At 33.0% G+C, this 20,088-nt stretch overlaps 2 protein-coding genes across 2 annotated transcripts; one reads left to right on the top strand and one right to left on the bottom strand.

The window, feature by feature from the left end:
• Positions 1–112: 112 nt before the first annotated feature.
• On the bottom strand, positions 113–8,962 carry LOC143610473 (nucleosome assembly protein 1;3-like). Its single transcript, XM_077084946.1, has 9 exons — positions 8,855–8,962; positions 8,111–8,203; positions 6,830–6,917; positions 2,373–2,434; positions 2,071–2,267; positions 1,198–1,375; positions 634–677; positions 282–469; positions 113–228 (listed from the first exon to the last, which is right to left on the bottom strand). Exons 1-9 carry the CDS (start codon positions 8,960–8,962, stop codon positions 113–115), a joined length of 1,074 nt encoding a protein of 357 aa, XP_076941061.1.
• Positions 8,963–13,040: 4,078 nt separating this feature from the next.
• On the top strand, positions 13,041–17,167 carry LOC143610463 (uncharacterized). Its single transcript, XM_077084940.1, has 10 exons — positions 13,041–13,453; positions 14,913–15,007; positions 15,087–15,154; positions 15,230–15,273; positions 15,358–15,435; positions 15,551–15,704; positions 16,113–16,262; positions 16,360–16,470; positions 16,615–16,680; positions 16,909–17,167. The coding sequence occupies exons 1-10, from the start codon at positions 13,167–13,169 to the stop codon at positions 17,005–17,007; spliced, it is 1,152 nt and encodes a 383-aa protein (XP_076941055.1). The 5' UTR covers positions 13,041–13,166; the 3' UTR covers positions 17,008–17,167.
• The last annotated feature ends 2,921 nt before the right edge of the window (positions 17,168–20,088 follow it).

Consider the following 20,088-nt stretch of genomic DNA (forward strand, 5'->3'; position numbering starts at 1 on the left):
CGACCCGACACGAATAAAAATATGGGTTCGGTTAGGGTTGAAGAATCTCAACACGCTAACCCGCCAACCCGTTAACCCACCAACCCGACACGATTGACACCCCTAGAATAAACTATAGATCATTTGCAGCCAGTTTGACCAGTTGAGCGATCTTCTTGTTAAATTCTTTAAACACAACCCAAACCGGCCCATTATTAATAAACAAGTTAAATATAACATGTTCATATTCTATGAAACAAAATAAGAACATGTATAAGAAAGTTTAAAAGTGAAAAGCTCACCTTTGGTTTCCTCTTCATCTTCGTCGTCCTCGTCGTCTTCTTCATCTTCATCACTATTTTCCTCGTCATCATCGTCGCCGTCATCATAATCATCATCTTCTCCCATGCCATCAGAATCATCATCCGATACTGCCTCACCCGTAAACCATGAAACCGCATGGGGGATAATCTTGTCCCGTATGGTTGAACTACATAGATACAAGACATTTAAGTTATGCAAGACGGGCGAGTCAACAGGTCAACACATTTGACTCTTGACCTGTTGACCACATTTATTTATTTGACCGATAAAACTGACCCAAACCAGCCCATTTATAAGAAAATGAAGTAAAAATAATATTGTAACACTTACCCAATGTCATAATCTTGTTCCTTTTGGTTCTGAAGTTCTTCAGCCTGCCAACAATAAGTTGCATAATGTTTTTATTAATAAATTTATGCATAAAAACAAAATGAGTAAACTGCGATTTTCGTCCCTGTGGTTTGTTCAAATATGCGGTTTTAGTCCAATAGTTTCAAATCTGTGATTTTCGTCCATGTGGTTTCATTTCACTTGCAATTAAACCCAAATTCATTAACCTCGTTAAGTCTGGTCGTTAAACCCATCAACGTGTCCCTCACGTGAGGTGTAGTTTTGTTCTTTTTCTCCCCCAAATAAACTCCGGTCCTAATTCGCAAGCCCTCTCATGAGGGCCTGAGGTGTATTTGGGGAAAAAAGGACAAAAATGCCCCTCACATGAAGGGGACGCCGATGGGTTTAACGACTAGACTTAACGGGATTAGTGAATTCGGGTTTAATTGCAAATGAAATGTAACCCAATGGACGAAATTTACAAATTAAAACTATTGAACTAAAACCGCATATTTGGACAAACCACAATGACGAAAACCGCAGTTCACTTAAACAAAATATTACCTCTTCTTCATCAATAACATCCTCATCCTCCGGCATTTGTGGAGGGCTAAAAAAGTTGAAAAAACTTTCACAATCTTCGGTCTTGGTGATACGTCTAGTATTTTTTGATCCCTTCATCGGCTTCTTTTTCAATATCTTCTGTGTCAAGCATTTTCCCGGAAGCCATTCAATATTTGTCCTGCAAATGACCAAAAGCATAGCATGAACTTAAGATTGCACCGAATGTAATGAATCTTCGTTGTGGTTTAAATGTGTTCGTGCATACACAGTTCCTTGTCCAAACCAAAATGACTGAACTACCTTAACTCTTTTATTTTTATTTCTTCATTTTTTTTAACTTTAATGGATTTTATAACTTGACCGATGAGGCGATGAACACAAAACCGTGACTTTGTGGTAAAATGTCCATGACTGATACGTTCCTATTATATTAATAAGTATAATAGTATTATTATTATTATTATTATTATTATTATTATTATTTAAGTCTATCTTAAATTAGTTTCCTTATTGTTTATCTTTTTCTAGTTTTATGTCTTTGTTTTCCTATATAATGTAATCTCGTTTAAGAAAAAGAATAAGAAATAATTATTATTTTTGGGTCTATTTTCTCTTATTCTCTTGTGTTCTTGGGAGATTGAGGGTTGTCTCGAATAAACCGTAACAATGCCACATTTTAATAATAAACTTCAAAACTCGGTGCAAACAAGTTTGCACCGAGTTTTGAAGTTACTTAATAAAAATTGTCGTGGAGAGTTTACCGCAAAATGAAGGATCGAATATAAATTTGACAAAGGAACGACAACGAGGACAAAGATGTATGTTAGTATAAACCTTATGCAATAAAACATGGATATGATATTGATGACTTACCCTATTGCCTTCTCTGAAATAGGCTCAGTATCACCATCATCAATCATATGATATACTTTGGTCAAAACCGAGTTTTTAAAATATGGATTGGTGTCGAAAAAGAACTCGAGCTTAAAACCCTTGGGGTCATCAATCCTGCACCACTTAATGTCCTTCAGATACTTTAGAGCGTCTTCGTCTCGTTCAGAAATAGAAATCTGGTGACAATGCCAAAATTAATATCCTTGAATTCTCGAAACAAAAAAACCGTAAACATAACAAATTTTATAACAAAAATGTCTGGTTATTAACATGAATGTTACCTCCTCTGCTAATATTTCATTGGTCTTCATTGCAGTTAGCCAAAAACCAGGCACACCCTTTTCTGAAAAAATATTTGAAATAATAAAATACATTTTTGCAGGGTCGTCTCTGAGAATTTATATACCTCGGTTGAGCCGAAATAAAAAGGCTCGTAGGAGCTAATGAGTGATGAAATATATAAGCTAATTCTTTTAAACGACATCAACATTATAACAACAAATATAGCAAAAATATAGTAATATATTTCAAATACAGTAATAGTTACCGGCTAACTGATGATTCTTGAAACTCTCCAATCATTCTTTAAAATGGATTTTGGTTTGGGCCCAATAACCTAAACTTTACCAAATGGATTATGAATAAAAAAAATTTTGGGCCTGATAATTTTAAGATGATCGAAATCCAATTATATTATATTATATAATATTTATTTTTAAGACAAAATGGCAAAACAGGTCCTTTATGTTTTCATGGTTTTTCAGTAGTCGTCCTTTTGAAAACTTAATGACTGAAATCATATTCTGTGTTTTCAAAATGTTTCACGTTACGTCCTTTTCTACTAACCCATTAAATTTTTTCGTTAACTCTGATCACATGACCTGCACGTGAGGGTAAATACGTAATTTTATGGTCCAGCTCATAAGGGTAGTTTTGTAAATTAATATGTTTATTTAATAATTAAAAATTAAGAATTAAAACTCTCTCCCCCCTACATCTCTCTCACTCTCCCCCCCCCCCCCCCCCCCCACATCTCTCATCTCTCTTTCCTGTATATATATCCTCCTCGTCTCACGCCACCACCACCTCCCTTGTCTCCGGCCACCACCATCCTCTCTCTCTAAACTTTGGCCACCTCAACTCCGGCCACCACCACCATCATCTCCGTTCACCACCACCAACTCCGGAGTCCGGCCACCACCACCATCATCTCCGTTCACCACCACCAACTCCGGTCACCACTCACCACCAAAGTTTAAAAACATATAAAACTCTCTCTCTCTCTCTCTCTCTCCCTCCTACGATTCTTAATTTACCACACCCTAGATCCCAAATTAGCCATGCCTAATTTTAGATCATTACCTATTTAATTAATCTACAATAACCATTTACATCCAATTCAATTTCTGTGTTGCTTAATTATTTAGACGCGGCGGCGTAATCGGTGTCCTCGGATAAATCGAGAGATTCGGTTTCGTGCATCGTTGCCGGCGGTTTCTACTTTCTAGAGATATGGTGGCCATGACTAATTTGGGATCTAATTTGGCCATGGATAAATATATCCTTCTGCTGCTGCTTCTGAACATCATCATCATCTCGTTCCTTCTTCAGATTCATAACCTCCGGCGCGTACACCTCACGCGCCTCCTCCAGAAACTCATCGTTAAGCAGATTCGAGAAGCAGGAGGTCAGAGTAGACCGGTACCTCAACTACGAGCTCTGGTTCCACCGGAAACTACTACTCTCATCAATTTGGTGATAATCAAAAGTGTGATACGGATCCGATGAGATTAAGTGTTTGTCTGACGGGTGCCTGAAGGTGGATGATGAGTATAGGGCGGAGTTCATGTCTCTGGAGATTGTATCGGAACTGAGATGATGATGATGATGATGATGGTGGTGGTGGTGGTGGTGGCTGGTGTTTGGTTGTGGTGTCGGTGGATTATGATTATTTAGGGAAGAAGATATGGTTAAAAAGAAAAAAAAAACTTTTATTTATCTAAAGCCCAAAATTCTAATTCAATTACACAAATAACCCCTGAGGGGGTAAAAAGACTAAATTGCCCTCACATGAGGTGCACATGACTGGATTTAACGAGAAAAACTAACCCTCGTCAGTGAAAATGATTAACCGTGCAACATGTTTTCATGAAAAACCATGAAAACCAATGTTTTCTGTTATTAAGTTTTCCAAATGACGACTATTGAAAAACCATGAAAACATAAAGGACCTGTTTTGCCATTTTGTCTATTTTTAATATATATATACAGGATCAAGATACTGTAGAATAATATCTTAATGTACGACAGGTATGCGAGACGCTCAAAGGCAATAATGCTAAAACGCTCAGCCAAAAACTAAAACGCTCAAAAACGGTTTCCGTGAATAAAAGTAAAAAAAATGATCGATTAACGATCCAAAACTGTTTATTTCGGTGAACCAATGATTAATTGGATATATATTGACGATTTCGAGATCTTGTGATGTGATTTCATGACATGTAAGTATTATTGTATTCTTGTATGTTAGGCAATTATTGTATTGCATCCTCTCTCTCTCTCTATCTCTATATATATATATATATATGATTAGGATTATGAGAGAATCTTTTTGAAATTGAGAACTATGAGAACCATTTTGGATCACAAAAAATCCAAAAATAAAAAAAGTCATAAAATAAAAAAAACACAAAAATCAGAAAAGTATAAAAACCAAAATTCTTATTTTATCATCTGGTTTCATAAAAAAAACTCGGTTTAGCTAAATTATCTATATTATATATAATATATCATTGATGGGCAAATTAAGACGCCTTATTTAAGTAATTTACAATAAAATATGCATGAGGTAATGTCATTGTCACGTCAAATCTCACGTGTCTTCAAAACAATTACAAGTTTCATCCCTTAAAATTGCATAATTGGTCCTTGGTCTTTTACATATATATTATTTTATTTTCATTTTTAACCCAACTACCTCCACGGTTTTTAAACGGTCATAACGTTTTCCTACGTTAATATTTTTTTAAATAAATGGCATCATAAAAACGAGCATTTGATTATCTTTAATTTTAGTATCATATTGTTATAGTTTTCGAAGTAAAAAAAACTATGCAAAAATGTCTGGTTTGCTTTTGATGGTTTTTTAATTAAACAATGAGTCAACTTTACACGTTTTTTTTGTAGTCAAAAACCAAAACTAAACTGTTTTTAAATAAAACCCAACTAAACCAAACCATTACCAACGATTAGGTTCTGATTTAGTTTGTACTTTGATAAAAAAAATTGAGTTTAAAAAATTAAAACAACAATTATTAATCTGCATATACCTTCACTTCAAACTAATCATCAATTAATACATTATTAAGAGAATTATACTATGAACAAAGATAACTTTGGTCATATAAATAATAAAGCTTATTATAATAAATAAAAGGCGAAATAATAACAAGAACAAAAATTATAAAAAAACCACTGAAAATTGGATAATTTAAAGTTGTAATAAACGAGTTTGCTCGTATTAAATAAAACTATGGTTAACTATAATTTAACTATGTCTAATATATATTGTATCTAATATTAAATAAGTAAATAATTAACATTTCAATATGTACAGTCACCTCTGGTTTCAACCATGAAACCAAACTGGTGAATGATCTCACATTTTTAAACAAAATAATGAACACCCAAACATTTGTTACATGATTATCAAAGTATGTGTTTCCAGTTTCCCGCTGCATCGCTCGGGCACTTTTCTAGTATACACATATGTATAATATATACATATATGTATATTTACATGTTTTTTTGTACACATGTGTATAATTTAAGATAAATGATATTGTACATATATGTATATTACGTAACCAAAGATTATATAAAATTATACATATGTGTATAATACGACGTTTTTTTTATTTTTTTGTATTTTTTTTAATGAAACAGGAATGAAATATAAGAATTTTGGTTTTTTTACTTTTTTAAAATTTTTATTATTTTTTGTTTTATGATTTTTTTAAATATTTTTTTAAAGGTGTTTTTAGTGGTTCAAAATGGTTCTCAAATTTCTCAATTTGCAAAGGGTTCTCTTAGGATCCTTGGGGCATCTCCAATGAATGTATTGAAACCCCACATGGAGTAGGTTTAAATTTCAAAACAGTGATATGCTCCATTGTAGGTATATGTTAGAAAAGAGGTGTACTGAAAACACAAACCATTGATCTCTCTCTTTGAAGGTGAGGCCAACAACCATAACAACCACATTTATTTATTATAATGCATGCCCAGAATTTCCCCTTTTTTTTTATTTAAACTTATTAAACTTTTTAATAGATTAAACCCTATAATATACTATGTGTGTATATGTTCAAGTATGTTTTTAGATTTATTTTTTAAAATGGTGTATGTTTTAAGTGTAATTTTAAAGTGTTGTTTTTTCTAGTAATTATTTTGTTATTATTTAACGTATTTAATATATAGGTAATATAAAATAATTAATGTAAAAGATATAAATTGATTTAGATTAAATAAAGGAAAAAGTATGTGATGAGGTGGTGGTTTAAAACACAAACAGGTATATAACCATTGGAGAAGAAAGAAATATTTTTGTAGATTGGTTTGAAATCTGATGTGGCATGTTGAGTTGGCAGTTTGAAATCAAAACCAATGTTATGCATTGGAGATGCTCTTACCCTATATATATATATATATATATATATATATATATATATAATGTTACCTTCTTTTGATTTGCCATCTGTCTGGTCAGTTGAAGTATCATCCTTCAAACCATCAACTTCAACAACACCATTGACTATATCATATCTCTGCAGTTTCAAACCATAATGATTCAGTAAAATAGTAAACACAATAATTAGTAGCAGTGAAGCTGCCTACATCAGTTAATGTTTAATATGTTTATCTAAGTAGTATACTATTATGTATGAGACAAAAGAAGTTATGTCCATCATATAAACACCAGATACATATTTTGTCCATAAAGTAGCCAAGCATATTATGAGTAAAACAATGAAACAAGAATTTAACTGAGTTCATTATGCCTTTTAGTAGTAGTCGAAATTATCATAATACTGAAAATTCGGACAAATGTCTGCAAACACGTAAACTGGTCTAAAACATGGCGAAGCTTGGACTGAGGCACCGGGGTGACCGAGCTCAAAATGTATACAAAATTTCACAACGAGGGGGGGGCTCAAATTTTCGGCCGAAATAGTCTAAACTTACACTACGTATAAAAATTTTCAGCCGAAAACGGATAAATTTACACTGTTGCGCAAAAAAAGGGGGGCCCGGGGCCACCCCGGGCCTCAATGAAGCTTCGCCAGTGTACGTGGTCCGGTTTTTGGTTAAAACCGAACCGAAAACCAAAACTTCGGTTTTTGTAGTATTTGAAACCGTTCAGTTTCGGTTTTTTCTGTTTCGATTTTTCGGTTTTTGCCATTTGATCTTGAAAAATTTAGGCCGAAAATAAAGTTGGCAACAAAATAATGAATTTATGTATAAATAATTTTGTTTATTGTAAAATAATAGACTATTGTACATTTTACCAAAAATATTTAAGTTGCGTGTATTAAATTCTTATAAATTATTTAATATAAAAAAACAAAAATTTAGGAATTCGGTTTGGTTTTCTCGGTTATTATTACATGCAAACCCACAACCAAACCATTAGTTCGGTTGTTACAAAAACATAAAACCAAACTTTCGCTTTTTATTTCCGTTCGGTTTTTTCTGTTTCGGGTTGGTTTTTTCGGTTTCTTGCACACCCCTAACGGCACAGAATTAACCATCCTTTACTATCCCTAAACACACCTAAAACATGTATAAACCGCGCCTTACTTATTTCAGGCACTTGCTTTTAAAGCGCCTTGCGCCTTTGACAACTATGAAACTAACAAAGCCATACAAGGGAATGCAATTTGTATCTGTTTGTGATTTTAAGAAACTAAAATCCAGTATGCAATGCAAACATAATAATGTGATAATCATATGTTCACACCTTTGAATACAACGGCTCGTACAGTTTCTGGTATTTTAATTCAAGTGCTGCTCTCTCTTCCAAAAACTTTGCCTCTAGCTCATCATGTTCAGTCTGCAAATGATTAAAATTAAATGAGAATTGATATACCTAAAAGCAGATCTTCTTAAGCATTAGTCTTGTAAACGAACCGAACGTTCAGTGAACTGTTGTGAACCGTTTACCAGGAAGTTTGTTTATGTTCATTTAATAAACGAACAAACATGAACACATGTTTTGTCCGTTCATGTTCGTTAACATCTTGATAAAAAATAACTAAACATAATTTGTATTTTACAAATTATATCACCATAGATATGTTTTATTTTTGTTCGTTTGTATTAATTTATGTTCGTTTGTGTTTGTTTAGTTATGTCTGTGAACTGTTCGTTTAAATTTTAAATGAACGAACATGTTCACTCTTTGAACGAACATGAACACAAATATTTGTCCGATTAAGTGCTCGTTTCGTTTAAAATTAATGAACGAACACGAACATGCCCTTGTTCTTGTTCTTGTTCTTGTTCATTCGGTTCGTTTACATGGCTATTAAGCACGATTTGATATAATCACATAATTTAATTGGCCTTAATCAAATAAATAATCATCTGTACAATGATATAAGAACCAATACACCTAAAATCAGATCTAAATAAGCATTATATGATATAATAACAGAATCTAATATTCACAATCAAATTAACGAATAATATGTCTTTTCTTCACCTGAATGTCTCTCAAAACCTCGACTCGCTTTCTAACCGTTGGATTCAAACTCTGAATAACATCAGAGTGTTGTACAGCCAAATTTTGAAGTTTTTTCTGCAAGATCATTCACAAAACAAATATATGATCATGCATTATTATTATTATTAAAATGAAAAATTAAAATTTTATTGATGAAAAATAATGGAAAATAATATTAATATTCAAACCTTGATCAGCTGTTCTTTATTATTGTTGTCCATGGCTGGAGAAAGTGTAACAGAAAACCTAGAGATGATGAGAATGATGTTGCATGCATGTAATTTAACTATTTGTTATGAAAATAAATTAAAATATAAAAATGGTGGAATTTCATATAGTTAAGGGACTTTAGTAAAAATTGTATAAAATATGCGGTTTTAATCCAACAGTTTTAAATTTGCGATTTTCGTCCCTGTGGTTTCATTTCACTTGCAATTAAACCCGAATTAACTAATCCCGTTAAGTCTGGTCGTTAAAACCATCAGCGTGCCCTTCACGTGAGGGACAGTTTTGTCCTTTCCCCCCAAATACACCCTAACGCCTCACGTGAGGGAGCTTGCGAATTAGGAATGGTTTTTATTTGGGGAGAAAAAGGACAAAACCGTACCTCACGTGAGGGGCACGTTGATGGGTTTAACAACCAGACTTAACGGGGTTAATGAATTCGGGTTTAATTGCAAGTGAAATGAAACCAAATTGACGAAAATCGCAGATTTAAAACTATTTGACTAAAACCGCATATTTAAACAAATCAAAAGGACGAAAACCGCAGTTTAGTTTATAATAAAACTCTAAAACCGTAGTAGTTATCATTTCAACCCACAAAAGAAATGAAAGCCATATATATATGGTTTAGTTATCATTAGTAATCACAGAATACACTATAAAAAATATAATGTAAGGTTAATAGATGTTTAAGGAGACATAGATCAATGAGGAAGGCTCAGAGACATACGGGACCGACAAGAACACCGCCCGTCTTCTGAGACGATTAATATAAAAGGTTAAAGACGAAACAAAATAACAGCAAAAAAACCAGTCGTGTTTAAAAAGTGTAAAAAGTCATCAACATGTGCCACGGGTCTTGAGGGGTAAAAATGTAAGGTAAATGCGTAAAAATAAATATGGGCTCGAATGACACATAATCCTAATGCCATACATATTGAAATAGGCACGACATCACGTTGAAATAATTCTGATATCTTGGCATTAATCAAAACTTATTGTTGAAATAATTCTGATTCACTTTTAAAAAATAATGATGTCAATACCATACTTAAATTAATTATAACATTCTCGATTAATAGTATATATATATTTTTAATTATGAATTAAAATAAAGATAGTTGATCAATAATCTTGAATTTTGCATGCACTTTTCACACCCAATAAACTTTTTAGTTTGAAAAGGACGTTGGTTTGATGATATGATACACAACCTAAATGAATTGTTAATTTCCTTTTGACATTTTTGAAGAATATAAAAAGTGTGTTCAATTATTATCAAGTTTTTCCTTTTGAAGCTAAAAAACTAAAATGGTGACATCTAATACTTAGAACATGTCGTTACAATTGTTTTTATTCATGGTACTTGATAGACAACAATATTAAATATTAAATCGTATCATGTTTGGTGTTGAGAAATAATATCAAACTGTTACATAATTCAATGTTGCACATGCCATTGTTCTTGGCATTAAAAAATATAGAAATATTGCTTTTAAATAATAAAAATTATTGATTATTGGCAAATAACAGTCTCAACTAATGAGATGGCTGCTGATGGTCCCATCTTTTAACGTATTTGTTCTCAATGGTCTGCGACTAACAAAATCTTAACGTCGTTACTTGCATGTCGTCGGAAAAATGCTTTTGGCCGGAAAAGTCAATTTTTTTTGTTGTAAAACTCAATCTGAACACCACCACCACTAACTGACTCACCACAACCAACACCACCAATCGATTCCGACGGTGGTTCGAGGGTTCCGGAGACTTCATTAATTAGGTTTTTTACTAGAAAAAAGTTCCTAAAGGTCCGATCTAATGTTACAAAGATGTTTGGGATAACAAGGTTGTGTTTTTCGGAAAAGATGTGAGTTTACTTGAAAAAAAAAACGTTTTTCCAGCGACCTGCAACTAATAGCATTAGAGTTATGTTAGTACCGGACCGTTTGGGAACAATTATATTAAAAGATGGGAGTGTCAACAGCCAACTCGTTAGTAATGACTTATTTTTGCCAATAGTCAAAAGTTAAGATTATTTAAAACCAATATTCTAAAAAAAATATTATCTTACTTTATGCAAGTATAGAAAAAGGAATGGTTGTAGCTCAACTACTATAAGTACTTTGTTGCACAAATCTAGTGTTTGAGTGATTGGTCATGATCTACTGAAGTACCTCTAGTTTGAATGATGAGTGTATCGTACGAGTTAATATTTATGGTTAGACTTATACATCGTCGTTAAACTTAGATCCTTTTAGAGCCATCAAATACGTACGATAATAAAGACTTTCTAAACTTTATTCTGTATAGAGGGGAGACGTTAAACCATTATTTTTACTTTTGCATGTTTATAACAAACTCATGCTCATTGTACATAAATGATGATAACTATAGCTTTCCAAAAGCTAAGACCAAAATGGGAGAGAAGAGGTCTTGCCTTTATTCATTATCAAATCAATCTTCATGTATCCTCAATGATAATGATGTATACATCCATCCTTTTATAGTTTCAATGATTATACTAAAATTACTTTGTTAAGCTTTTAGTAAAATTTATATCAAAATGTTAAAACTATATATGTATGTCTTCATGAAGATTATTAGGTCCCCCGTTGTGAAATTTATTACCGCACTTGGTTTCTTCTTAACGGTGTTCATGGGTAAGTCAAGTGTCAAAACAATTAGGTCCCCCATTGTGGGCTTCATGAAGAGACGATATGGCATGGAGGTGGGACGTAAAGTTTTAGCAGGCGGCGAACATAATAACGTTGACAGATGGCGAGGCCAATCCAAAGAGGTGAGACTTGAAGTCATAACGGGGCTTTAAGGTTAAAGACCCTTTGGGCTATTTAACAGTGGCATGATACTCTAACATAGACTTTATAGCTCCTCCGCAACAAATAACCTTTTGCATAGGGATGAACGTTTTCGGTAGAGGTACCGATTTTGTACATCTGGGTACCAAGTTTTGAGTTTTGGGAATTTTTGAATTTTACATGAAATACTGGTATCGAACTGAATATTTCGGTACCGGTACTAAAATTTTGCAATTTCCGGTACCGGTCGATACCGATCTACTTTTGTTGGTTGTCTTTAAAATACTCACTCAGATATTAGACGTAGTTTCATTCGCCTTTAAAATAATAAAAAAATTGTAGGTATATGTTTTGGCTGTCTTATTACTGTTTTGGTTGTGATATTATAGATAACTTACTTTTGAACCCGTGTATTACACGAGACATGTCAAATGATAAAAATAAATAAGATCCGTTATTTTAGTTGAGATTCTCGAAATACTTATAAATTAATTTAATTTAGATTTAATGGAAAAAACAAAAACGAAAAGTACTAATATTGCATGATCTTAATGGAAATGTCAGTTGTTGATTTGCAAAAAATTAAAAAAAAATATTAAAGTTGCGTAGTTGATCAAACCACAACAGTTATGAAAATGACATTTAATTCAATGACAAAAAAATCCACACTATGTTATAACTCACTTGACAAAATGATTTTGACCAATAATAAGAACTAGGGGAAATGTAGGCTTGACACCTAAACTTCAAAATTTTCTTTTATTAGTACAGTAAGATAAGATAAGATTGTTTGTCGATACTGTATGAACCGATACCAAGTTAATTTAAGATTTAAAAAAAAACAAAGTGATGTCAAAGCGAGTACTATATCCAAAAGTAATAGTACCTGTACATGTTCCCGCACTATAAAATTGGATACGGTTAAGTTACAGTTTCCGATACAAAATTTACTGATTTTAGGTAAACCATGATGATGAAAAGAAATAAATAAAAATAAATGATGAGTCATTGTTGAAGTGTAATTGCTTCTTCGTCCTCCCCAAGTTATTAATAGTAGTAGCACCCCATTAACACCGCATCTCCTCTCCATCGCCATATATATATATATATATTTATATATTTTTATACACACACACACTCACCGTTTTAATCGCTCTATCAATCAATAATAATAATAATATACCTTTCTTCTTCATCTCTTTCTAGGGTTTCATTTCATTTACCAAATCCAATTTTCAAACTCCTCATCAATGACGTCACCTGGTATGAAGTTGCCTGCAGGTTTGGTTTCGAATCTACAAGACGTGTTGAAGAAGAAAGGTGGTGGTAATAATAATAATCCACCTGAAGACGATAATAATAATAAAAAGGAGGATGATGAATCATCTGCTGCTTCTACGGTAGAAGAATATGATCCTTCGAAGCCTTTGATATTTGTTACGAATACTGAAGGCGTTGATTCGCCTGGGCTTACGGCGCTTGTTGAAGCATTGGTTAATGAAGGTCTTTATAATATTAGCGTCTGTGCGCCTCAATTGTAAGTATATATATCCAAATATATATTATGTTATGAAATTAGGGCTTTAAACGAGCCAAACAAGGCCATGTTCGTGTTTGTTTATTTAACTTTAAACGAAAATGAACACGAATCATGTTCGAGTATTTAAAAAATTAAAAAATGAATATGTTTGTGTTTGTTTGTGTTCGTTGGTTTAGTAAATGAATATATAAACATGAAGAAGGAATTTCGTTTGATTAACTAAATGAATGGACATGGGCTGAGGTGAGGCTAGGGGTGAGCTCGAGATCGGCTTGTGAAAAAGCTTGATTGAGCCGAGCTGAATCAGGCACGAGTCTGAGCTCAAGGCTAAAAGTAATCTTGTTTAATAAATGAGCCCGAGCCCGAGCTTCACTTATCGAGAAACGAGCCTGACAATCATATAATTTTTAATTTTTAATATTTATATTTAATAACTATTAATTAATATATATATAATGTTATAAAAAATAACTAAATAACATATATTATTTTATACATAAAATTATAATTGAAAAAATATATATAAAATTTAATTAATAAATAGTAGCTGAGCCCGAGCCGAGCTTTAAAAATAGAGTTCAAAACGAGCTGGCGCAGCTCGTTTGCACCCCTGGCTGAGTCCATGTTTGTTCAATTGTGTTTGTGAATGCTCGATGATGTGTTTGTTTATGTTCGTTAATGTTTGTTTGTTTTGTTTACCTTTGTTTGTTAAAGGTTTTAAATATTTTTTAATGACTTTTCCAAATATTTGAAATTGAATATCGGATAAGTATTTATGTAATCTGGTTTTCTACAATCAAAGTTAGAGGCGTGCACGATTCGGTTCGGTCTGGGTTGGTTTTGGACTAAAACCGAAACTTCGGTTTTTGAATTTTGTTTTTTAAAAGGTTATGTTTTGGTTTTTTGGTTTAGGTTCGGTTTCGGTTAGTTTTGGGCTAAAACCAAACTAAAAACCGAAACTTTGGTTTTTGAATTTTGTTTTTTATAAGGTTATGTTTCGGTTTTTTGGTTTAGGTTCGGTTTCGGATAGTTTTGGGCTAAAACCAAACGAAAAACCGAAACTTTGGTTTATAATTTTTTGTAAACTGTTAGTTTCGGTTTGGGTCGTTTTGGACTAAATTTGAACCAACTTTGCTTCTTGAATTTTTTAAAGCGGTTCGTTTTTTGTCTGGGTTTGTTTTTTTTTGTTTTTCCATTTTAGCTAGAAAATTTTGGGCCGAAAAAAAAATTAGTCTAGAGTAATGAATTTGGGCCTAAATCATATATTTTTTTTAATTAATAACTAATTGATTATTATACACTTGAGCTAGAATATTTGAGTTACATATTTAATAAATTCTTAAAATAAAAAATGAAAATCTATAACTTCATTTTGGTTTTTTCGGTTTTGGATCGGTCTTTTTGGTTTCATAGTGATATATTGAAGATTTGGTGATAATTTGTGTTGGTTTTTCAGGGATAAATCATTTTCTGGCCATTCGTTTACGTACCAAGAATCGATTTCGGTAACCTCTGCTGAAATCAAAGGTGCAACTGCATATGAGGTTACTGGTATGCTAATTTTCTTTGTTATATTTTTTAAATTTGAATGCAACAATTATATGTTTACATAACCAGTTATTTTATTTAGGTACACCTGTGGATTGTGTGTCATTAGCATTATCAGGGGCATTATTTGCATGGTCAAAGCCTCTATTGGTATAATTTCCTTTTAAATTATTTGGTGCCAACAATCGTCATGATTTTGGTTGATTTTGATTCATTTTTAAACAGGTCATTGTTGGAGTAAACAAGGGTCCAAGTTGTGGTAGTGATATGTAAGTGGTTGACTTATTTATCAGTGATCAAACTGTTATTTAAATTATTAATATTCAGTTATTCAATGTTGCATAAATTTACAGGTTTTCGTCGAGTGCTGTAGGTGCTACTATACAAGCCTTAATTAGTGGAATACCATCATTATCAATCTCCCTAAACTGGTAATTAAGGCTCATTTTTTGCTTTATTTTTTTTCATGTACTTCTATATTATATATAACTATTATTACTAGCTTATACAATAACAGGTTGAACCAATGTTTATTATTATTTTCAGGAAAAAGGGTGAAAGTGAAGAAAGTCATTTTAAGGATGCGGTTTCGGTTTGTTTGCCTGTAATAAAAGCCACCATTAGAGATGCTGAAAAAGGAGTTTTCTCTAAAAGTTTTTCATTACATATAACCGTTCCTACATCGCCTACAGAGAACAAGGTTAGTTTCATTTTGAACTAGATGACACATTTTTTCACATAAATTCACAAATGCATACTTTCTGTCACATAAGTTCACAAAGCTACACATGCTTATAATTATAACATAAATTGACAAATATACACATTTTTAAGTATGAATGTGCCCAAAAATATGTAAATTTTATGAATTTGTAGCATTTGTTTGTTTCATGCTTCTCTTTTTGGATTTTTGATAAGCATACCCTGCTTTTTGATTTATTAATGATCGGAAATTTATTAATGTAGTACATACTATGAAAATATATTTGCTATGGTAGTGCAACCATTATTTTTGTAAATGGGTTCTAAATTTCTATTATAATTACACGCGGGCTATTTATTTATAAAAACGTGTACACTCGTTATTTGTGACGTGTCATGTTTGCAGGGATTCAAGTTGACCAAGCAGAGTTTATCGAGGTCCAAACCATTTTGGCAAGCAATTTCAGCCAACAGGAACCCTTCAGCAGCCCGTTATGGAAATCAACCAGGCATGGGTTTGCAATTTGCACAGCTCGGTCGAGATGCATCTGCAGCAGTAAATATTTCTTATAAAACTTTTTACGTATCTTTATACATTAGAAAAATAACTTTGCATATTTTGTTTTGGTGTTTTGTTCTGTTCTATGTATTAGGCTGCACAACGGCGCTTAAACTCACAAAAGAAAAACTTGGAGGTTGTTGAATCGGTTGGGGTATCTGGGAAAGTTGACCCTAACAGGAAAGTCAAATACTTCAGACTCGAGGTAGGTAAACGGACCAGGTTGACCCATCAACACTCTCCTTACAAATTTTAACTATGCTTTACAGTTTACCCTTTTGTGATAAAACGCAACCCTGTTAGTGTTGTAAATATTATGGACATAAAAGTTTGTATAATTGTGATTCAGTTTCAAGACAGTAACCAAGAAGACACGGATGAGAATCTTGGTTTCCGAGCCCTTGAAAACGGATTTGTAAGTATACCAGACTCCTATCCTAGTTCTTACATGCATTAGTTTATGCTTGATACAAATAGAGATCATTTTTAGATATGTTATTCATATTTGTATCTTGAATTCGAAAAAGATATTGAATTTGATTTTTAAAGTCGAAAAGGACCCTTGTCGGATAACTGTATTGGCGGATATTGCATTCGATTTATTATTATCTTCAACATTAATAATGTTTTTATTTTGAAACAGGTATCTGTTACTCCAATATCTGTTTCTCATCTGATTGAACCCGACATCGAACAGGCTGCATCTGATTGGATTTCTGATGCAACTAAAGCCGATGACTGAAATGAAGTAATCGCGCGTGTATATTCAGATATGCAAATTGATATTTCAGCTTTTAGCAATCATTTGAAGGAATTGACCTTATTTCTGATTTAATTAAAATTTATTTAATTTAATATTGTGTGTCAGTTTGTTATTTTCTCCTTCTAAATGTACATACTGCTATATTATAAGGTTAATAGTTATTTATTTATTTATTTATTTTTATTTTGTATGTAAAGAAAATGCATATTATGTGTGTTTGATTGTGACATTGGATAAAGACCTTTAATGGATAAAATTGCCCTTTATGAGAGGGCAAATGTCAAAATCTTGACTTAAAAAATCTGTTAAAAGTTGGTTACTTGGTTGGTGTCATTGATGAGTATCATAAAGATATTGTGGAGACAGAATCCAAAATGATTGCATTATTTAGTGAAGTGGTCAAGGATTGTTGAAAAGGTGGTTTTAACCTTTAAGGGAACTGTTGATAAACTTGCTTCATCAAGTATAACAAGTCTATTTACCCGCGCGTTACGGCGGAGCATGTTAAATGCATTGCATGTCTGAAATCTAATGCGCGTTGCAGCAGGTACATGGTGGGATATCGGTATTGTTTCAACTCGTTATGGTAAGTTCTTGTGACAAAAATTCCATTATCAAAGTTGAGATGAAAAAAGTAAATATGTCAAACTTAAATCTAGGGGCCAAAAAATATATAAACAAAGTTTGTAATGAAAGTTTAGGGACCAAAAGTAATTCGTTGAAAGTCATGTGAAACTTTTAATGAATAGTTAAAAATGTGAGTGAGCCAAATGTTTGTTTTATATATATATATATAATGTATAGACACATAATTTGTTCAAGAATTATTTGAAGACACTCGCAATAGGACAACGATCACATGTTAGTTGATGATGAACGAGAGTCGTAGACGTATTGTGGGAGGGATGGCCGTGGACGGGGAAGGATGGTCGTGTGGACCCGTTTTCATATTTATTGTTTTTTATTATTCTTTTTTTTCCTTTTAGCTTCCCAGTTTTTTATTTTTGTTTTTCCTTGTAATATCATTTAAGCTGTGACCATTTTTTAAGAATTTATAAAAAAAATATAATATGTTTGTAAAATTAGTAAAAGGTATGATTTGAAAAAAACTGTAAGTACAAGTGAAAGAAAATGGAATGTTTACATGGTCAAGTTTTTTTAATTAGATGCTTCTAACTTGCAAACAATCAATTAACTAACAAAAGGTAACGTCTTGCTAGGTTTGTCCATTAATGTAATGAACTTTAGATTTTATTTTCTGTATGTATTTTGAAAATATAATAGCAATCTTTTAGGGTGATTGTATACACTTCGTGGCAGTTTATTGCTCACAACATCCGTTTTTTCTCTAGTTTATTACATTAAACAAAATTATGTTCGTTACACACATTTACTATCGGGTTAGTTATTAATTTGATGTAATTTAACATCAAAATACTAAAATTTAACATTTATCATAAAAGGGCCCAATTTTAGAATTCACTTCAGGCCATAAAAAGGTTTAGCTGTCCATGTCGTGTCAAAAAGTTTAGACACGACATCAAAGAGCAGTTAGAATAAAAGTGTAAAATTAAATTTTGCACTGAATCTAATATTCTTGTATAAATTGTGTCATCCACTTAATGAAAAATTAATGATATGTTTTTCTAAAACTAGTGATATATAATTTTCCATCATAACTAGAAAATTTACATCAATCTTTCCCATTGTCTAGCACTCTAGCCTCATTCTGAATATGTATTATTATAATACGGTTATAAATATGTGCTGGAATAGCCCAGTTGGTTAGAGCGTGTGGCCGTTAACCACAAGGTCGGAGGTTCAAGCCCTCCTTCTATTCTAGCGCTGTATTTTTATACTTTTTGTTGTGTGAATCAAAAGTTATGAGAAATTAACATGCTAAACATATCCTAACCCCAAAATTTATGGTTGATTAAAATCATGAACTTTCGATATTGTTACAATTAAGTCACTCGAGGCATATTTCCTAACCAAAAAAAAACCATTCAAGTTTCAATATTGAATCATTATTTATGAATGTTATTTATAATATAAACATTAAGCGATTTAAATGAAAATATATAAACGAGTGGTTAAGAAATGATCTAAGTACCGACAGCCTCTTAGCCTATCCGCACAAAATGTGTTAGGAACAAAGCGGCGCGCGGAAGCGAAACAACACACACATGCACAACGATAAACACGCATAAACGAAAATATAAACGACACAAGAATTTAACGTGGTTCGGTCCCCGCGAGGGGACCTACGTCCACGGGCTGCAACTAGGTTTTCTTATTAGCTCAGAACCAAAGATTACAATTACATGATGGGATATATATAATAAACAAGATTAGGGTTAAACATAATTAGGAGCCAAAACCGGGCCTCCTAATAAAACCGGCCCAAAGGCCTTCATAACCCAACAATCTCCCACTTGAAGGCCTTGCGATAAATTCCAGCCTGCCATCCAAGTAAATATAACAATCTCATTCATCCAGTAACTCTAGTAATCTTCAGTAATAGAAATCTACCAAGCCTCCAGTTCCAAGAACAAGCTAAAACTTCAACAAAAGAAGTTCTCCAAGCCTCCAGTTCTCTAGGAACAAACTAAGATTTCTACCAATCCACACCCTGGTTGCATCCGCCCTTCTCATCAGTTACCTGAAAGGCCTATTGAAGCTCCCGAGAACTCCAATCCGGTCATCCCAGACCCAGCCATGACAAAACTCGCCAATGACTCATCCTCAATCTTAACCGACCCTCACTTACTCACCAACCGGCTTCAAAGACTTCCAGAGGATAAACACTCTCCAAATCAGCAGACTATACCAGGAGAGATTTTCACATTCGGATTCCTGGTCCTCCGAACCCAACGTCCCTTTGGAAACGAACCTAGAACACACCGCGTGCTCCCACTGTTGCCAAAACCCCGAACATGTTCAGACCTCCGACTACGCTCAAGCTGACATCCTCGTGGCTCTAGGCTTCATGTCTGCAAACTGAAACCCCTTAGCTCTACCCGATTCAGCGAGCCAAGACCTTATAACTCGGAAGTTGGT

The sequence above is a fragment of the Bidens hawaiensis genome, unplaced genomic scaffold, assembly GCF_021521415.1.
Source record: "Bidens hawaiensis isolate Kalapana, Puna unplaced genomic scaffold, B.hawaiensis_p1.1 tig00026422_1, whole genome shotgun sequence".
Lineage (NCBI taxonomy): Eukaryota > Viridiplantae > Streptophyta > Magnoliopsida > Asterales > Asteraceae > Bidens > Bidens hawaiensis.